Here is a 21,544-nt window from a genome sequence, read left to right as displayed (position 1 = left end):
AAGCCCCACTATTTACTGACAGTTGTAACAAGTGAAACACCCCTATGAAGAAAATTCTTGTGGAGAAAAACTAGATGAGGTGTGTATTTGAATTTTTTCTTGAAGTGTGACCTGGCCCCAGGTTAACCAGACTTATAATTTGTCAAACACTTAAGTTTGTCATCAACTGGACAAATATTTCCAGTGTTGGTATCAATTACTGGAAGCAAGTGATCCATGATTGGCTTTGGGGAAAACAAATATTTTGAGAAGACAAATTAATAGTCCACCATATTTTAAATTACACTAAAGCTACACAACAGGTACTGGAAATTAACACTTAACTTTCTTCTGGGTGGATTTTTCAGTTAATTAACATTGCAGGAATGAGTGGTGGCAGCAATTCCATTATAATTTACTCCAAATATAAGAAATACTCAGTGAATGCTTCATAGGCATGACTGGTTCAGAGTAGAGTGGGATATGTCCCAGCAAATAATCAGCAAGGAGTTAAAATAAAAAAATATCTTGAGCTACAAGAGACTCACAGGGATCATCAAGTTCAACTCCCAGCCCTGCACAGGGCAAAATCACACCTGAGGTACTTAGAATTTCAGCATTGGCTCTACTTCCTAGAAGTAGAAGAACTATCAGAAGTTTTCCCAAGGTATTTCTTCTAAAGGAAAGGTTTTCTTCAACTGAAGTCACCATCAAGTAACTGTGATGAATGAAAGGCTTCTCAGTATCCTTCACTGCCAAAAGAATTTTCTATCCTGTAATATACTACAGGAAAGCACCACTTTTGATTTGTGGGTGGAAGCTCAGAGATAAAAACCACGAGCAGGTGAGAGCTTTATTGATGGATTTGCTTTTCCAAAGGCACCCCCAAAGCTGAGCTCGGTGGTGAGCCAAGGCTGTGCTGAGCAGTGTCTGCGAGGAGGGAACAGCAATGCTCAGGTTTTAAAAAGCTGCCAAGTGATTTTAATGCATTTTTGCAAGTTGTATCATGACTAATTGTGCTAATACTGAAAGGGAGAAGTAAGGCCTGGATCACAGAAATCAGATTTCTCAAACACATTAAAGCCACGGAGTCACCAGTTGCCATCAAAATGTCTTGTTGCTCTCCTGGCAGTGGTTTTGCTCGGTGACAGGGAAGAGAAGGGACAGTATTTTTCCATGGTTGAATATGTGCCACAGAAATCCTGTACTAAGGTTTATCACAGTCCTTTTTTCCTGATTAAAGCTGCTGGATGGGTATATTTTTTCCCCTTCTCTGAAGGCCAAATTTCTATTTCATAGTTGCCAACACTGTAGAATGTGACAGTGGAAGCTATTAATTGATCCTGCTATTAATAGAAAACAAGGAAAACAGAAAGGACAAAACAATTACAAAAACTGTGACAGCACAAAAGAAAAAGAAATTATTTGCCAAACTGAGTTTTCCAGACCAAAGCCCAGTCTATGGAGCCACGTACACAGCAATAAGACAGTCCAGCACTTCCATGCCAGCTGGACATGCAGTCAAATCCATCTTTTCTATTTCCACACGTGTCCAGCACCTCCATCCTCCACAAAGAACACAGAGCTTCTCACAGAGCCAAAGCGATGTCATGCCATGAAAACCAGGATCAGGCCCTATCTTTCATTTTAGCACAACTGCTACAAAGACAGAGAGCAAGCCAGATCGATCCCACACCTGCAGAAGTACTTTCAGCACTTGGCATGGGCTGGGAGATCATCTGTGCAGAGACAAATTTAGCTCACCCAGAGATGGGAATGATCCCAGTGCACAGACATTCCCTGCTGTCTGCACAGCTTGCCATAACGCAAGGTTTTGATGGGATGGCACTTGGGATGTGGAGCTCTGACCTCCCAAGACAGTCAGACAAATCCAAGCCAGGAAACCCTACATCTGCAACTCAGAGCTGCTCCCTGGCTCTGCTGGAAAATGGACAGGGAGGAAAATTTCTGAGGATAAATGAAAAAAATCAATCCAGAATGTCTTAAAAATACATAAATTGTCTTAAAGGAAGCATGTAAATTACAATTTAAAAGATAATCATGATTTAAAAGATAATCTGCCTTATTTTGCGAAAACACTGCCATACTTGAACTTACTTCTAAGTCCACCATTTTACCATATAGATTATTTCTTTTTAAATAATATTTTGGATGCTGTACTTTGTTCAGCTGAGAAACAGATGAATACCCATAAACATTCCAGCTTTGGAATTTGGAATTAGTAAAAGTTTCATTAATTTATGAGCTGATACTTACACAAGTAAGCTTTCTAAATCTTGACAATTAGATGAAACAGCAGCAGGATTTCTACAATCTCCTTTCAGTCATCTTTGCTGCCTCTTCTGATGCAATCCCTTCAGCAGCAAGTCTGTGATGGACAAATTCATTTACAGTACCAGTGGCTGTGACATCTCTTCACAACAGACAGGTGCTCTGGGGATTAGGCACCAACCAAAGAGGTCTCTGTCGCAGCCACAAGAAAAAGGCTTTTAATAGGGCTGTACAAATAAAATCCAATCAGTCGGGATTTCATAAATGCTTTTGTTTTAATATAATTTAAGTGCTGAACTACCTTACAGTCATGTGCTTTAAAATGTTTACAGTTAAGGCATAATTGAATTTGACTCATTCTGGCCCTGATCCAGCTACAATTTAATTGACTTCAGTGGGAGTTGGACTGGGCTCTAAGTAATTTTAACTAAAGTAATCCATCAATTGTTCCTCACCCACTTCATCAAACTCCTTCCTATCATTTATGATTGCTCTATAATTTATTACAACAAGGTGAAACCAACCCTTTTAACTTCTGGCACAGCTTCCTGACCCTCGGTGGAGAATTTCACTACATGCAGCCACCTAAACCAGACCTGTTTGAGGAAAGCCAGGAGCACAATACAGCTGAGCCCCAAACCTCCTAGTACTATCCACAGAAACCTCCAAATATGAGCTCCTCCATGGCTTAGTCACCACAGGAAGAAAATGAACTGCTAGCAAAGCTGTCAAGAGGAGGCTTGGAACAAAATAAGCAGAAGAGTGAAGTGAAATGTGTTCACAAACACAATTTTTTTTTTGTGTCTTCTGTCTTCTCACTTTTTTATTCTATCAATTATTACATTACTGTTTTCTATTTATTTTCATATTTTTCCTCTTTGAGCCACAGGATTAAACACCACCCAGAGCACTAGGCCTTCCATAAGGCATATCATGTTATGTGCAACATACAAGGAGATGTTTTCCATAATAGAGTACCACTACTTCAAATTTCATTTCAAAGATGACAAGTTAATCTGTCATACTACACCCTGTTTAAATAACCAGAAACATATAATGCACATTTCTCTATCTTCTAAAAGAAAAGGACATGTTTTTATTAAGGTTTCAACCATTCTGTGCTTACACAACAGAGCTCTTTTTTTTAATGGATCAACATAGGCAGCTCTACCTTGGATGTGGCAACAGGCACTTGCACACTCAAAGGTACAGAAACTTGTTGCTTCAACATTAATTCTCAAGACGTCTATTAAAATTAAATTCAGATTAAATTCAATCCCTGTAAGGTGAAATAAATACCAGATTGAAAAAAAAAAAAAAAAAAGCCAACTCACTGGCAGGAAAAGTAGCCATTTAACTGCTTTGTGACTTGCAAAATAATCATTAAAAGAAATATCCAAAGGCAAATGGTGGCCAAGTATTTAAAGATGACTTAGTGATTACTTGGAAAAATCTCTTATTCTGATGAAAATCCAAAAAATGAGTAGTAAGATTATCAAAAGTACAAGGCAAATATAAATACTTCCAATTCAACCCCTTCTCTGCAAGTCATCCTGTTGGAGTCAGACAACAAACTACACGAATAGAAACCACTGGCATGTCAAAAAATTTACAAGATAAGACCTGAACATACACATCCAAACACATTAAGGTCACTGAAAGGTTGCTGCTAGGAGAAAAAGACCATATATCTGCAAATTTTCTATTATCACATCTCCAAAGGGAATTGTAATTTTGTTGCATGGGAAGTTCTGGAAAACTGTTTTTTCCTTTCATTCATTAAAAAAAAAAAAAAAAAAAAAAAAAAGACAAAAGGGAAAAAAAGATGTGATTTTTTAAAAGAGAAAAATGAAAAACAAAGCAGATTTGTCTCAAGGTTCTTTCAGGTTCTGTGTTTTAGACAGAGCTCAAGTATTCTGGATGTGCTACCTGCAGTCCAAAGATTTTGAATATGAGTGCAGGTGTCCATGTTCAGGAAGATGGGGTTTTCTTTGAAAGACTGTTCTTCACCCTTCTCTTTAGTTACTTAAATGGATCTCAGCTGTTCCCAAACACCTGCAACACCTGCAGCTGGTATCTGGGTGTTGTTCTGAGCTGTGCTCTGGACAAGAATGGGTGAAAACATAAAGGTGCATGAGAGGAAAAGGGAAAATACTGGAAAATGGAAACTACTACATATTACTGTCTTAGCCAGGTCTTAATACCAAATCTCTATATTTTTAAAGATGTCATTAAAATGTAGCTTTGGGAATTCTGGGCTAGAAATCTCTCAGCTAAATTTTCCCACAATCCTGGACGCCAGACTTCTACTACAGCTCCCTTTGTCCTTGTGATCCTATTCTATTACAGACTTTACACAAATACAACTGAGATCACAAAATACGTCCTAAATTTTCCAAGGAAATGTTACTTCTTAGCAAGTGAAGCTCTTGAACATGTTATGGTTTCTGCAATTTTCCAAGGAACTGTTATTTCCTAGCAAGTGAAGTTCATGAACATGTTCTGGGTTCTGCAATCTAGCCGGAGCAATTCTTACATAGGAATGATTGAAAATGCTTGGTTGTAACTTTCTCTCCTTGAAAAAGAAAAATAAATAAAATTTTGCAATACTGAAAGTAACTTCATTGCTTTGCCAAATGTCCCATAAAAAGGAAAGTGCTATAAAGTTTTGCCTTATCCTTTAGAAGATAAGTTTTCAGTATTTTATTCCTGATTGAGTATTTTCTCTGATCTGATTTTACACACACACTTTTTAAACCTCTCCATTGTCAAGCTAAATTTATAACATTTCCTTCCCTCTGAACTGAAAAGGATACATAATGATTATTTCTTCAATCTACCAATGATCCAAAATATAAATTTTTCTGACTTCTCCTGTTTTCACTTGGATATTATGAGATTTTGTTCATGGCCTGCAAATGCAAACTCAGGTTTCCAGTGGCTCCAAGCAGGGCTGTAGTCACTTCAAACACTGAACAACTTATCAAGGGCTGAGCAGAAGAAATTGATCAGCAGAATCAAGCAATTCAATCCTCTGAGCCACCAGAGCAGAGACTTTCTCCAGCCCAGAAGTTTTTTTTAGAAAAACTTAAGCTACTGTATTGAGCAAGTGCCTGCAGAGCTCAGTTCCTGACTGGACCATCAGTTCTGGCTCTGCCATCCATTGTGTGCATTCCATGCAAATCTGCCTTCCCCACAGGCCTGCACTGAGGGCATGAAAGTGACTTTGATCTGGAAATGCACAGATTTTGTTCCATCACCCAAACATGCTCACAACACTCCTATGAGCAGAAAATCCATCCTGGAGGTGGATCAACCCATACATTGCCAGAGTTGTGATCCAGGAAGCTGTCCGTCACTGCACCTAGATCAAAGAGATGTACTGCTCAACAGAGCAGAATTAAAAATACTCCAAGAAAAGGCTCCTTAGTTCCTGCCCTGCTCTGCTCCATGAGCCTGGTGGGGTGATAGGAGCTCCACACAACACATCAGCTCCAAACACTCTTCATTCCTTTTCCTCACTTTCCCCAGCGAGTTTTGCTCTTGTTCATGCCCAGCTTTTCCTGAAGGCAGCAATGCTGAGGGTCATTGTTTATACAGGATGAGATGGCGTTTTCCTGCATTCTGCAGAAGCAAGTTAAATAAAAGTCCTCAAAATGGCACTGGGTCTGCACTGCGCAGTCTCCCTGAGCAGTGGCCAAATTGAGGACACTTTTAACCGAAGTGCTACATTTAAACCTAACTCACTGTGCAGATGGATTTAAACTGTGCTTCAGTGCCAGCTGTGAGGCTTTAGAAAATGAGGCGTAGGTGTCAATTTTCCCAGTGGAATCCCAGATTCATTAATGCCTCCTATTATAGCATTCCTCCACAATGCTTATTCATGCCCAGCCACAACCACAGTGCTGATTACTTGCCACAATAGGTTTTATTGCAATCACTGGGGTGTGATCTTCTGGTTTGTTCACTGCAGTTTTGCCATTCATTAAATCCTTTTATTCACTATTAACAGTACCGAGATAAGACAGCAAAAGTCAGTCTTTATTACAGATATTTTAATATCTAGCACTGAAATTTCTTTAGAGACAGATTTCTCTGCTCAGTCCTGAGCTTTCAAAACTAGATTCAAATCCGGGTTTCCTTTTGAAATGCCACATCTAGTACTGCATATAACCCAACAGAAAAAAATTAACAGGCATTTCTCCAAGTATCCATTTATCATCACCCAGCCCATTATTATTATCCTCCATATGGCACTTTTGGGCATTTCTGAACTAAATTTTCTGCTAAAGACATCAAAACACTTAAAACCCAAGATGGCCACCCTGAAAAACACTAGTCGCCTTAAAATTAACTGTTGTGCCCAATCTACAGCACTTACAGAGGAATCTACTTTCAGTTCATAGATTTGCTTTATTTATCTCAGTTGACAAAGTGCTCCTCATCCACAGACAGGCTTTCCCTTGTAGGGCTAAAATAGACAGAATTTTGGAGAGTTTGAGAAAACTCAGATTTTCCCAATGTTGCAGCTGAATAAATCCCCCTACAGGAGCAGGGACACAGTCCCAACAGGAATTCCTGACTTTTCTAGGTTTTCAGAGGAATGCTCAGAGACAGCAGCATAACTGTGTGTGCACCTTCTGCCATTTCTAGGCAGAAATGTCATCTCTGAACTATCTTATATCTATTAAAAATACTCAATAGCTTCACAAATACTGGATCAAAGACATCTACAGAGGAAGCACTTTGTATTTCTCAGGATCAATAGAATTCCTTTCTAATTTTGCCTTTACTTTTTGCTGCTCAACTATAGAATTCTACTGATCTTTGTAAACTAAACCAAATAAATACTGGCAGTTTTCAAAGTATCTTTTTTTTCCCCTTCATATATTTGCGCAAATAATCAACAAAAATCCCAAACAGCCTTGCAGCTATGCAGATTTCCACACGGAGACATTTGCAGCTTTGCAATTTAGGTTGGTACCTCTTGTATAAACACACAGATTCATTTCGGCCTGCTTCCCTCAACATTTTGGGACACAGGTTTTTCACGAACTCAGGAGCCGTTTAAGACATGTAGATCTCCTGAGCACTCACTTCACACAGCACAGAAGCAAAACTCTTTCTGAGACCTTGCACTATTGCCTGGGATGCCGTTGCACTCCCGGCAGCGTCCTGGGGGATGACAATCCAGCCCCAGCTGCAGATGCCAGGCTCAGGGAATGTGGGACGCACTCAAGTCCAAGTGAGCCTAGCAGAAGGTGCCCCCACCACTCCACATCAGCTTTATTCAACGGGATTTATCCAGCTGTCATGTTCCAGACTAGAAACATGATGAATGGATGGCATCTCATTTTTCCCCGTGCTGGAACACATGCACTACATACATTCCCTTTTCTTTTCCCAAGTGTTTTGCCTTCCCCCAGGAATTCCATAACAAAATCTGTTCAATGTAAAGGAGAAGATTCAGCAGGTATTTGAGCAACAGAAGTGGCTTCTACCCCAATTTTAAGTAAAGTCCCACAGCAAAATCAAGCCTTGCCCATATCAAGGCCTTTTGGAAGCTAATCAGAAGGAATCTTTTGCTGTGAGGTTGCACATAAAAACTGAGCTATTTTAAGTCACAATAAATCTACTTTCTCACCATGGTTTCCTAAAAAGGCTGAGGAGACTGAGTGAGAACCAGAAGAACCAAACCTCATACTTTATCTCCCAAGCAGTGATTCCCCAAAGGCCCCAACGGCTGCAGGTACCGCTAAGTTTAATCCAGAAAATATCATTTATATGAGGAAAATGACAGTTAAAAAGACCCCTTTGGAATAAACAGCTCCCAAGTTCATCCTAAGATAAAACAACAGAAGACAGACAGAACTGGAAGAGAAGAATCCAAGATTTGAAAAATTCTATATTAGACACCTGCCTACATTAAAATCCCAACCACACGTATCCTGAATGTTTTGAAGTAAAAAACAAAACAAAACAAACAAACAAAAAAAAAACCAAAAAACCCCAAAAAACAAAAAACAAAAACAACAACAAAAAACAAAAAAACAACAAAAAAAAAAAACCAAAAAACAAAAACCTAAACAAACCAAAAAATCCAATCACCAAACTAAAAATCCCAAAAATAATTTAAAGAAAGCAAATAATAATAATTATTACTATTCTTTAAAGGCACAGACCAGCAAGCAGAGTAGTAAATTTTCAAAAAAGTAAAAAAACAAGTGGAGAAGCTTAAGATTACATTCACTTCCCGAAATTGCGGCACTTTTAAATTTACATGTAGCAGTAGAATCCTCTTCAGCACAACTCCCCTAGAACATGGGTAAATATTTTATATCTTAGCAGACAATTGTCTCAGAAAAGAAACAGGGCCACTCTGATCCAAGGTATATTTTTGCCTTGCAAGGTGTTGTTCTGGTATAGCAATTAACGAGAAATCAGCACAGCCCTACCTGAGATACGGACTAGTACAAAACCTTGGCACAGACATAAATTACTCTGCTGCTCATTAGGATTTAAATTATAAACCACTAAGATACATTCAAATTTGAGGGTTTTTTTATGAGCTGGAATAGGGCCTGGTACAAATGAATACACAACACAGACAATTAACAATTTGTATTACCAAATTTGCTGAAATAACTGAACTCTGCAATTGAAGGCAACGCGATTCTTTTTAATCCAGCCATCTCAATTCATTTGGAGCATTTAAAAAGGCCATCCAAGACTACTGTTACTGATTACTGACACACAATGTCACAAATTCCACTAAGACCAGGGATTGCACACTACTCCCCTTCACACCCCAGCCTAGTTTTCATTTTCAAACAATTTTAGTTCCTTTGATAAATAAGGAGCTTTTCTAATTTGACCTTGTAACACTGCACACTGTGTCCTTTGATTCTTTATCATGCTCAAAACTACTAATAACGCAACTGGATTCTAAATCTATCACTAAACCAACATAATATAAAATAGAGGAAACAAATTAGAATTGGAATAGGCTTGCCTACAAATATTTTTAATTGAAAAATTAAAATTAAAATTGGAATTTGAAAAGTGATTCCTACAGGACTCTGCTCAGTGAAAAAGCAACCGTCAGCAATCACCATAACAAACCAAGCATATGAACAGTGTATCATTATTTATACAAATTAATCAATGGTGACATAATATGAAAAGCTAATTAAAAATATAAGTATCATGAAACAAGAAAAATAGTATTTTCACTCAGCCATCACAGCCCAAAAAGCCATAAAGCAAAGTGGCATTAGACACCATCTAAAAATATTTCTAGTCTTTAAGATTTTAATCATAATGGCTCTGAACCCAGACTAGCATTTTGTTACAGATTTGCTATTGGTTTATCTTGGTTTTTTGGCTGAATAAAGACCACAATACATGTTCACATACCAAACTTTAAACTATTGATGGAACATTTCCACAGGGAATTGCAGTTTTCTTTCAAAAAAGAAAAAAAAGGTTGGAGAGTTTATTCCAAGCTCTCTTCAATGGGAATCTCCCTGGTGTGACACTGGTGAGCTTTGCATTAGACCTCATGAACGCTCCTCACAACTAAAATGCCAATCTTTGACCTCAAGATGCACCAGAAAAGTCCTAAACGCTTCTTCCACCTCCTTCTGCTTCTACTTGACAAAACTGTTTTGTTCCAATTCAGATGCACTCAGTTAAATATTCAGCAATTCATCAGAGCCAAAAGAAAAACTCTTTTCTATTGAGTTAGCAAAGTTTTCTCATCTCTCTTCACTTAACTAGGGATGTTGTTGAACACAAACACTGGATATGTACAACATCTTATGTCTTTCAGCTCCAAATAAATTATAAAGGCATGTCAGCCTGCTCTGACTTCACCCAAGATGAAAGAAATATTAACTCTTTAGCCCATGAAAATGTCTCAAACCCTGACTCTTGCCTTGAGATAAAGCCACTGAGATGTTTAGCTGGAATAACTCATTACTCATCACTGTTTCAAATGCTCCCAAGTCCAAGCTATGATGGTACGGTAACAAATCTCTGTGGTTTAGGTTAAGACACATTTTCTTAGATGATGAAGAGACCATGTGCTCACTCCCTTCCCCGATTAACTCCGGAGGCAAAGGAAACTCAGGCAGAAAGTTAAATGCCATACAGTATTTATATAGTGCTATATTTCTGCAGCCTTTAGCCCCCAAGTAGTTTGGGAGGGTTTTTTTAGTTTATTTTCACTCTGTGTGTGTGTTTTTGTGGGTTTGGTTTTTTATTTTAGTTTAGTTTAGTTACAGATTTATATTGGGTATTTTTCAAATTCTTTCACATTTAGACATCTTTTGCGGTGTTGTCCATTTCTTAGCCAATAGTTTCCTTTCATAAAAACAAATTCCCACTGCCTAATACACGTAAGATTTGAATTATGCCTATACACCTTAGAAACTGACTAAGTTTTGATCCACGCTAAGTTTTGAAGTGTGGACTTGATAGTAGTTTCCTCTGTGATTTTAATTCCACAAGCAAATTCTCTCTCTTTACTTCACCAGTGCTGCAATTCCATACAGCTTAGTCCATTAGAAGCAGATATTAAAAACCCAGGCTGAGATAGGGACAGGCCAGAGCTTGGGCTAGAAACACAACCTTGAGGGCAAATTCATTAAAGATCCCAGGCACAAAGAGAAATAAGGCTTTAACTGAAGAGTAACCACAAGAGACTCACTAGCATCACTCTCAACCCACTGCTGAATCATACGAGGATTATTGATTATTTACTGAATATACATCATTCTTGCAAAGACAATGCTTGCTATACTTGACCCAGAACTATGTATTTTAAAAATTTCTCTCTTTTTTTTCCATGGGGGGTGGTGAGAGTCAAACCAGCTGCTAGGAAGCACCTCACCAATCAAAAATCCCGAGGTTCTATTAGGTGACATTCAGACCGTAATTTTTATGCTGAGGTAGTTGTACATGCTTCTGGACACTGATCATATCCAGGTTAATATTCCTTTTGTGTGCTAAAGGGACTTTCTTTTCTAATTCTTCCTCTTTCTGTACAGAAAGAGATAAAAGGCAAGAGGCTTGGTGTCCTTACCCTGGTGACTTGAGGTCTGCAGGCAGAATCAGGCGCTCCGTGCGTCATTGCCACACACCAAACCCTTCAGGACGTTTTGGCCAAGCACTGAATTTCACTACGCAGTAGTGAGGGATCAGCTCTCAAAAATTCCCTTGTCAGCAATATCTTGATTAACAACTAGTTCTTATACAAAATATGTCAGCGATTAATTAGGGAAGGCAAGGGACGTCACGCACAAATCGGTTGAAAGAAATTAATGTTGATGGAGGATCAAATTGTCCATGCAACTTCTTCCCAAAAGCTGGTCATCATGGGTCTTAATTCTGATCCAGCTTCCTAATCCCTCCTGGATCTTTAATAACTACTATTTACAAAAAAAATATTGAGGTTGAAGGAAGATTTATGCTTGGAGCAAGGATTTACTCTACTTGTCAAACTCTTAGGGTACGCTAACGGCAAGTTTTCTATCAGCACAGCTCTGCTAAGAGCTGAAAAGATCCTTGTTATTTATATTCAGCAATAAAAGACCTCAAACTAAACCAGCAAACCTAAGCCCAAGTATAGACCTTGAGGTTTTAAACACAACCTAATACAAGGGCAAAACGAACATTTCCAGCAAAGAGAAAGAGGAAAAATATAACTCTATGACCTTGAAATAGGTATTATTCTTATTGGTAATTAGTCCTTTACAAATATTTTTCAATAGATAAGATTTTTTGAAGAATGCATTTTTAAGTTGCAGTTTCATCACCTCATTTTTCTTGACACATTATGTGTCACCACTGGAAGTATGGCCTCATGAGAAGAACAGAAATATGGAAAACTGCCTGCTTCACCAGAAAAAGGGATTTTTAAAAAAAATTTTTTTAATCTGGAATGTATTCTAAGAATACTATTTTTACTTTTAATGTGGATTTTTAAATGCACACATTACAACAGTCTGCTTGTGAAATTTTATAATGCCCATGGTCAAGACCTGATTGCTCATCGTGTTGCCTGTGCAGGGCAGAGCTGTTTGTGCGTATTTATTTGTGGTGTCTGCAAAATCTTTACAAGTGTTTTCCCATCTTTGCTGTTAGAAATAACCTACATTCTTTCAAAGAAAAACAGAATTTAGGGTAGAAAAACTGTGCCTCTATAGATTTTTTTTTCCTTTTCACAATATTTTTATTAATTTCTTTGTACTCACACCGACAGAATGAAAAAAACACTGGAGGTTTCAATGAGCATAAGATGAAGGATGATTTCTAAAGGAGCTGGACTCCTGTAGATCTCCTTAACTCATTATCATTAGCACTGATATATTGGCTCCAAGGCACACCCCGACGACGATTGGGCTGAACCCCACTGACAGTAACTAAAAAGTGATAGTAACTAACTGATAGCTGCTAGTTACTGATAGGAACTAACAACGATCCCAGCGCTGGCAGACCCAGGGAGTGGGGATGGAGTGTGAAAGCCGGGCTTCGTTCAGGCAGGGTTTGAGGGGGATGCGGTGGGGGATGCAGGAGCCGCTCGCCCCGGCTCCGCGCCCGCCGCATCCCTGCTGGGGTCAGGCTTACCGGCGCAGGAGTGCAGCGGCTTGGGCCGGACCAGGAGCGACGGGCACACGGAGTACAGGGAAAGTTTCTCGAAGTAGTCGCAGGTCTCCTTGGAGAGGATCTCGTCGATCATGAAAGTCTTGTAGCGCCTCCTGCCTGCCTTGGGCCGGCCGGGCGCGGGCAGCCGCGCCGGGGGCTGCGGGCCGGGCTGGGGCTGCGGCTGGTCGTGCATGGCGGGACCCCTGTGGGGCGGCCAGAGCCGCGCCCGGCTCGCATGGGCGACCGGCTCGCCGAGCCTGTCCCCGCTGTGTCCGCGCTGTCCCCGCTGTGTCCGCGCTGTCCCCGCCGCTTCGGCCGCGCTGCGCGGCGCCGGCTCCCCGCTATATAAAGCCGCCGATAAGCATCTCTCCCATCGCTCCGCGGCCTTTTTAGGAGGCTCGGGCTGTCAATCAGGGCGCCCGCTGCTCCCCGCCAGCACCATTGTTACCCTGCGCCGCGCTGGGAGGATCCGCCGCTCCTTTCCCCTCCCTGCTCGCTATTTTAGGATACTGGGGTGTGTGGCTTTTTTTTTTTTTTTTTTTTTTTTTTTTTCGTCTTCTCCTCCTCCTCCTCCTCTTCCCTTGATTGTAATTATCTAAAAAAGTTAAAATTCGGGCTGCCGGAGGAGAGTGCTGCCCCGGCCCCGACAGCTTTCCCCGACCGGCGTCAAACCTATTCCCGAGCCGCAAAATGCTGGAGAGTGGCAGACGGGAAAAAATCCTGTTTATAGGTGCCCTGCCTAGGAACACTGCGTAGCAGTTATATTTCTCCGGCGTTACTTGGACCCCACGTCTGAGATTATTTTCTGGCGGATCCCTGCTTAGTTCAGCTGGATTTTTGCAAAGCTGAGCGTTCAGCCCCTTCTGCTGAGGGGTGCTGAGGCTTCCTCACTGGAAGTTTTCCTACCAGGCTGTGGGCTGAATTTTATTTCTCATCTCCGTGGCCTCCAACAGGAATCACCAGGACAGCCTACTCATGGAAAGGTGTATCAGGAGGAATCCTCTGGATTAACTGGTTGCTGCAGGTTTTCCAGAACCCACAGCCAGCTCACTAACTTTAAATGGCTAAAGAGATGCTCATTATGGAGACTTACCACCCTCCAAAAATTTACTCGCAGGTTTCATACAAGGATTTAAATATAATCTGCAAAAAGTTATCAGACATCCTTCGGTTCTCATGCTTTGGCAATCCAAATGGGAGCAAATGCTTATTTTAATAACAGAAAACTCAATCTGTTTTTGCAAAAGGCAACAACGATTTCAAACTCTCATCAATGATTTGAACCACTTTTATTTTTTCAACTGTATTTTTTAAAATCCTTCAAAACACTGTAAACTATCTTTAACCTCTTTTGTAAAAGCACTACTTCTGTTTTCAATTCAAAGTTTCATTTAACTTCAGCAATACAGTTGTTCATTTATAGAGACTCAAAATCAAAATAAGATGCTTGCATTATCCATACACTGTCAAAACTGGAAGGCTGATGCAAGAATATATCAGACTTTTGATAGATCCATTGAAATTTTTTTCTTAAAACCTCCTTACATTTCTTTTTAAAATATAGCACAGCAAATTATATTGAAACAAATGTAAAGCAAAGTGTTTTGCTAATTTTAAACCATTGGGATGACATTCTCATTTAAAATAAATTATTTGGAAGTGTTTTACTTCTTTTTATTTTGAAAAACTAAAGTGATCTTACGATGAGGAATTTAACTAGAATGATAACAACTAAGGAGTTCAAGAACTTCTCTCCTCCACAGCATTATAACTCTTTCTAAATTACTTAAACTACTGCTTTAATTCCTAACAAACTACAGCCATTTAAGCAGATGGACTGATTTTGTTATGACTGTACTCACATCTTCATTCAGACAAAAATCATTTCAGGAGCACATTTTCTTCATTTTTTCAGACACTTTTTTTTTTTCTTTTTTTTTTTTTTTTTTTAGGAAACAAAGTAATTACCAGCAACATTAGCTTCAGCAATTAGTACTTGCTGATAATTATTGCAAAGAATATTTTGGAGGCAATAGTGAGCAAGCCACTGATTTAAGCCCCAAAGCACCAGCAAATGGCATTTTATTACTTACGTTACCTCAGGGTCTGGCCAGGAGCTGCAGCCCACCCTATCCCCACTTCAAATTTATCCTGCTTTTCTTGCCTTTGAAAAACCTAACACAACACAGCAGAGGAATGTTTTCTGAAGAGTATTCCAGGAGCTTGACTAGATCCAGCCCAGAAATCAAGAGGGGAAGCAAACCCTGGGCTTTCCGAGCTCATGGGACAAGAGACTCTGCTTGTCTTTGAATATTTCTTTCTCACATCTGAAGGGCTGAATACCCAGAGGTGTGTGGCTGGCACCTCTGTCCATACTCTAGAAATGTGATGCTCTCACCTGAGCCCAAGCAGATGAACTGGCAGGTGGGATTAGCCCACACTAACACATCTCTAGAAACTTTATTTCTTTTTATTAATGTTTTTTTAAAAGTAAGTGGTCAGAACAATACACTGGGTTATGTCGGATGAAACACACACTGGCTGTCAATCAAAAAGGGGGTGCTTTGGTCAGGAATAATCAGGGGTTTTGTTTCCAAAATTAATGAAGTGGCTGGAATAGCGAACATCTGCCAAGGGGACTCAAACCCCGAGCAGCTGTTGGAGCCCCAGGACTCTTCCCATGTAGAACAGCCTTGCTGATAAGTGTTTCTCCCTGAGGTTTCCCTTGTGGTTGAGAGCTGGGACCGGACGGGAGGCTGGAAAGTGAAAGGCACATTCGGGAAGGTTTGGAGGGCAGGAGATTTGACACAGACTCTGCCCCAGGCCGGCACCTGCACGCCACAAACGGCAGCCGGGCGGCCAGGGACCAGGATTTCTGCTCTTTTCCAAGAAGGAATAAGTCCAAGGGACACGATCCTCCATTTTACTGACTAAACCATTTTTGCAATCAGAATTGAGAAAACAGAACTGCTGTGAGTCTGTCAGTCAGTAACAAGTAATTTCTAAGGAAAAGCAGGGAGGTCAACCCAGCACCAGAGAGCTGGAAATAGATTGTCCTGGAGGGCAGTTGTGTTCAGTCAGGAGATATATGGCAGCACACTCTCTAAACTTGGGTTTCTGGAGACAACTAGTTTTAATTTGGAGTCAATTTGTGCTACCAGGCCTTTTGTATGCAGTACCAGAACCCCACATGCATGGTGCACGTTGGGAAAATGATTAAGCACCTTCGAGTTGACTTGTTTAGTCCCAGCACAAACATTACCATGAGAGACAGTGATTAAGGGAAGAGGAATTAAGTTGCTGCTGTATTACTAAATTTGTGATTTAGGTAGTACCCAAGTGGCTCCGCTTAGGGCAGAGTCAGCTGGTTGTTATCACTTTGCTGCTGCTGCATTTGTATATTGCCGAGCACACTGGGATTGTTTGCCTGAAGAGAAGAATTCTGTCTGTCGGATTTTCAGCTTCCAGTTTCCACAAGAATTTAAAATGCAAACCTATTTTGACAGAATGGGCAGGATGAACTAAAGTGCCAAAGTCTGAAAGTGCCTTGGCTCTTAGTCTGAATTCCTAATTCTATATTAAAAGGGCAGAGATACCTTTCACAAGGCCCTGACATTACCATTTTTAATCACTAGAAAAGTCCCTTTTCCAGTGAAATGCAACCACCTTTGAAAACAGATCTGTACAGACATAATAAATCCTGCTAAACACCAACACTCTCGTCTCAAGTGTATGCCTTTTTCAGCATGATATTGGGCTTGATACTTGATCCAGTATAGAAAAATCAAATGTGTGGCTAGAAAGAGGAAGGCACAATTTGGGCCAGTGCTTCGCTCCAGGGAATCCAGAGGCTTTGTCCTCTCAGCATGAAAGGTCTCAGTGCATAAAAATCCCTTTGAGCAAAAGATCTCAGCATATGCCTCACATAAATAAAATGAGTTTCTAATATCTGCCCCATGCCAGAGAAAAGGGCATTGCCCAGGAAGATTTTTTTTTGAACCAAGGGAGAGTGTAAAACATCCAACACATGCACATAGAAGGAAAACCCACCTGATTGGTGGCCAAGTGAGCCCCTCAGTCCTGTGCATTCCCCTGACAGAAATGTTCTTTGACTGAAAGACACCTCTGAGCAGGGTCTCCTCCCTGCCTCCTGGAAAGCCTTGTAAAGGCAGAGGATGGAAAAGAAACTAAAGTATTTGCTGACCCTGAACTTTACCTTGGCCCCTTTGCAGATGATAAGGTGATACCTCTGAGCAGCCGAGGAAACAGAAATTGCAGAGCAGCAACTGCACAAGCTCACACACCCCCATCACCTTTAGGGGGGCTCTTTGCTCCCAGCTTATCTATACAACCAAATTTCACTCCTGGCCTAAGTGACTATGGTATATGACTACTCCAAGTCTAGCAGTTTCATTAGATTTTTTTTTTTTCAGTCCCCAAAGCTATGTAGCCTGTCTCAAATCCTCAATTACATTATTTCCCCTGTCACCTTAAATCTGTCTGCCACTTCTTTGCGTGTCACCAGACCTCACTCTGAGTCCAACTGATTCCCCTCCTACTCCCTATCCCCCACTGTGATGCTGCAGCATTTGTGTGGTTCCAAACCATTCCTGGCTCCAGTTTTGTCCCGTAATGGACAGCCCTGGGCTTAGGGCAGCAACACTACAAAGGTGTCCTTGACATGCTCAGAATAAACCAAAGCTTGAGTTACTTTCTTCAATAAAACTATACTGAAAGCTGAACTATCAATTGGGACACCTTTGTTTTATTTCCTGCTCTGCCTCAAGCCCTAAACCTAATCTCCCTTGCCTAGAGCCAACTTTGAATCATCTAGAAATAGAGTATAAGGGTATTCATCATGTGACTGGAGCCACTGGCCAGTCCCCAAATTAGTTAAGATGCTCTGATTTAAAGTAATAGTACAGCTAATAACCATTTTTATCAGTGCTGATAGCAGGCTCAGAACACACAAGCCATAAAGTTCATGACACATTTGCAAAACCTCTTAAAAAGGAGACCTAGATATGGCCTCAGATTTACATGCAGAGAAACTGAGGCAAAGTTTCCCTCTGTTAATGCTTGGGACAGAAGCCAGATCTCACTCACCATCATGTCCTCTCAAGGCAGAGCAGAATCTAAATCCCAGAATTTTCCTCTGTGACCTCATTTTTTCCCCCATCAGTACACTGGGGGTTGTGAGACAGTGTGTTAATTTTTTTCCAGTTACCTCTTTGCAGGACACACAACACCTGAGCAGCTTCTCCTTCCCTACCTGTTGCTACCAAAACCCTGCAACCAGAGTCTGGCACTGGAGTTGGAGTATTTCCATGAGCTCCCAGGGAATTGCTGTGCCGCTACACAGGACACCAAGGAACTAAACCAGAAGGAATAAGTCACTATGAATCCTGAGACAGACCCACTGGCAGAACAGAAGGCATCTAGAGAGATATTTATGGGGTGGCTCTGATTTTCTGGGAGTTGCACAGACACCACGTACACCAGAGGCTATGCCAAGGAACAGAGCCCATCTTTCAGCAAGTGGGATTTGTTTTTCCAGGCTATAGCTAAGAGGCTACATTCTGGACTTATAAACTAGGACTAAGAAGTTTGGGAGTGGCAACCAGGAATGCAAAGGAACATTCTGTGCCACCTGAGGGTCCTGTTTGGGCAAGGCAGAAGCAACTGGTCCCCTACTTGTCACCCCAAATATTAATGGGACAATAAACAGTGTTTTTCCCCTTTCTCCAATGAATTCCACACTGCTGTGACAATCCACCCTTAAAGGGAAGGAAGCACCCAACCATCATCCTCCTACCCACATTGCTGTCCTCTCTGGGATGCCAGTGAAAACAGAGACAACTATTTTAATATGGCCAAGGTAACAACAATCTCATTTAACTCATTTTCCTAGAGGGACTGGAGCCAATTGTGAAGGGAAGTATCTAATCTCATGAGAATGAGTGTTTGGAATTGGAACATCTTTCAAAAAACACCCCCAATTTTTGGCAGGGAAGGCTTCCCAAATTTAACACTACTTCACTCTTTAATCCATGCTCCAGCCTCATTTGGATGAAGATCCACATGTGAATACTTCATCCAGCTTTGCCTAAGGCCAATTATTTTTGCACAAGTCTTGCTAAATCTCTGCCAAACTGGTAGTGTGTTAAAAAAGGAAAAATCAAAATATTTGCAACTCCTTCTATAAAATAGCCAGGATGTTTTGGTGTTCTGTGACTGATGTTTTATTCATTATTCAGAGGATTATCTCTGCTTTCTTTTTTTCCACAAGAGAATTTACCTGAAAGCAGCAAAGAAAAGATCCCCAACCAGTTGATCAGAAGAATGTCTCCAGTCTCCATAGAGACACCAGGAAAACACCAGGATCATGTGAGTTGTACACAAGAAACCTATTCATACTGGAATGGGTGTTGTTCCAGGACGTTAAGTAATTTTGACAATCTGCCACTATCTCAGCCTGCAAGAAGCCCAAAGGGACTTATTGATGCCATCAAGTTCTGATCTTTATTAATGGTTTCTAGACAGCCTTCATCATTCTGGGCTCTGCAGGAACCCAGTCCAGACCTGCAGATAGATCTTTGTACAGTCATCCAAGAGAAACCAGGACTCCCATTTCCAGAGAGCTCAGGGGCTGAGTGTCCTACAAGGAACTGCTCAAGCTTCCCCTCCTGACAGGCTGCAGAGAGCCAGGAGCTGCCAGCCAGAAGCCCAGTTATCCCAGTATGCTGGAACAGCCCAGGACTTGCTCTTCACTTACCAGGTGCTGTGCTGCTGCAGTTCACCGTAGATAAACTTGTACTTAATTAATCCAAGGACAAACAAGGAGACACGGGGGCTCTGGGACTCAATAAATAACAGAGCATACCAAAATTAACTGTAGCATTCCTGCATCCACAGGTAAGGCCAGGATTTTCATTGCCTAATGCTAAGGAAAAGACAGAGATGAAGAGCCTGATCATGCCTATAAATAGATTAATTCCTTCTAAACAAGGAAAGAGCAAAACCTCATGTACAGTGAGAAGTCCTTTCCAGAGATCCCAGCCAAATTTACCCTCCTGAGGAGCAAGCAGAGGACTGACTGCGTGTGTGGAAGCCAGCCAAGGTAGGCTTGGGGCTTGAAACACAGAGGAGTCTCTCTCCTATTTCAAGTGCCTAGTTTGGCTCCCTATGATGCTCTGTGTCATTCCTCGACCTTCCAGAAAGTCACAGAATCCTTACCTGTGTAAGAGCTCAGGAATCAATTTCATCACCAGAGCTGGAGAACTGTGCCATTCCCAGAAGGATTTGTTGCCTGGGATGCTGCAGTTGGGTGTTTCAACATCAGCTGGGAGCCAGCAACCAGCTCCAGGGGTTTGGGAATGCTGCAGAGGACACTCTGCATTGACAATGGGGCTGCATGCAGAGCACTCAGCTTTTTCAGCCCGGGCTCAGTCAGAACTGCTCAGAACACTGAAACCTTCAGAGCAACCGTGTACTAAAAGGTTTGACCCTGAAGAACGACCTGACTGTACCAGTGCTACTCTAGAAGCAAATCTGTCACTCTAGATTGCTTAACAGCACTGAGGCACCTGCAGGATCTGCAATCCATCAGGTTTTGCCACTGGTCAGCTCCAGGCTCTGCCTCACTTCCCTTCCCTGCAACGCAGACAGAGATTTTTGGGTAATCCTAGCTCCATGCAGAGACAGGCCTTGACCCCAGCCTTGGGATCAGCCAGTGAGGAACAGGGAGGAATCAGCTCTCATTCCATTGCCATTCCCTGTAATTAGGATTTTCAAATACATGTAGCTGTTAAGACCCTGGTGCCAATAGTTAAGCCCCAGAGCTTTCAATGTGTTATCAGTGCAAGGGGGGAGTAGGACATCAAACAACTGGTATATGTGCCCAGTGTGTCCAATTCCCTTATTTAAGGGGCACCCCCAAGTCCCTTAACACAGTTGTCCCATTTTTCTGCCCATAGTCTCAGCTTTATGCTTGATCCTGAGCTGTTTTTCTTCTCATCATTACCTATTTCCTTGCCTGCTTTCTCCAGTCCTTTTCCAATGGCATTCTGAAAGACTTTAAATCCTTACTGCCATGGATCTTACAGCTGCTGAGAGCCTCGGGGCTGTCTCAGCTGATAACTGAGCAGTGTCTTTCACTCAGGGCTTAACCCAGACTGCACAGATCCTCATCATGTCGGCTTGCAAGGCAGAATTGTTCTCATTTGCCTTCCACCCATTTCCAAGAGTTCCCAGGGTAGATAAAGTTCCACTCTCCTGCTGGAGGAAACATCAGCAATTGCAGAGTATCCTTAACATAGAAAAGAAAGGTCTCTAGAGTCAGCCTGAAAGCTTGTCCCTGCTCCCTGTCTGCCACCAATCTGCCATTAACATTTCTTCATATTCCAGAGATGCTCCTACTTAACTGCACTAATATTTTACATTTAAATTCTTCATGGCTTAGCTCCATTTTATGCTCTCATTTTGGGGCAACACCTTCCTTCCCCAGTCAGGACTTCATATTCTGCTGTGAAAGTCTTCCAGCTATAAGGAAGAGAAGAAAAAGAGATAAATAAGCAGAAGGAAAGTTCATCTTCCTCTTTTCATAAGATGTCCAAGTCCTTGCACT

General features: G+C 41.3%; 1 protein-coding gene across 1 annotated transcript in view; it reads right to left on the bottom strand.

Moving 5' to 3' along the window:
* The window catches only part of BARX2 (BARX homeobox 2), a 33,418-nt gene extending 20,063 nt beyond the window's left edge, over positions 1-13,355 (bottom strand). Inside the window, exon 1 of the mRNA XM_053997040.1 lies at positions 12,901-13,355. Within this exon, the coding sequence (XP_053853015.1) occupies positions 12,901-13,111 (211 nt within the window). The 5' untranslated portion in view covers positions 13,112-13,355. The remainder of the gene's footprint in view (positions 1-12,900) is intronic.
* Between the last annotated feature and the right edge of the window lie 8,189 nt (positions 13,356-21,544).

The sequence above is a fragment of the Vidua macroura genome, chromosome 22 (genome assembly GCF_024509145.1).
Source record: "Vidua macroura isolate BioBank_ID:100142 chromosome 22, ASM2450914v1, whole genome shotgun sequence".
Lineage (NCBI taxonomy): Eukaryota > Metazoa > Chordata > Aves > Passeriformes > Viduidae > Vidua > Vidua macroura.
This window is presented reverse-complemented; position numbering and strand designations above follow the sequence as displayed.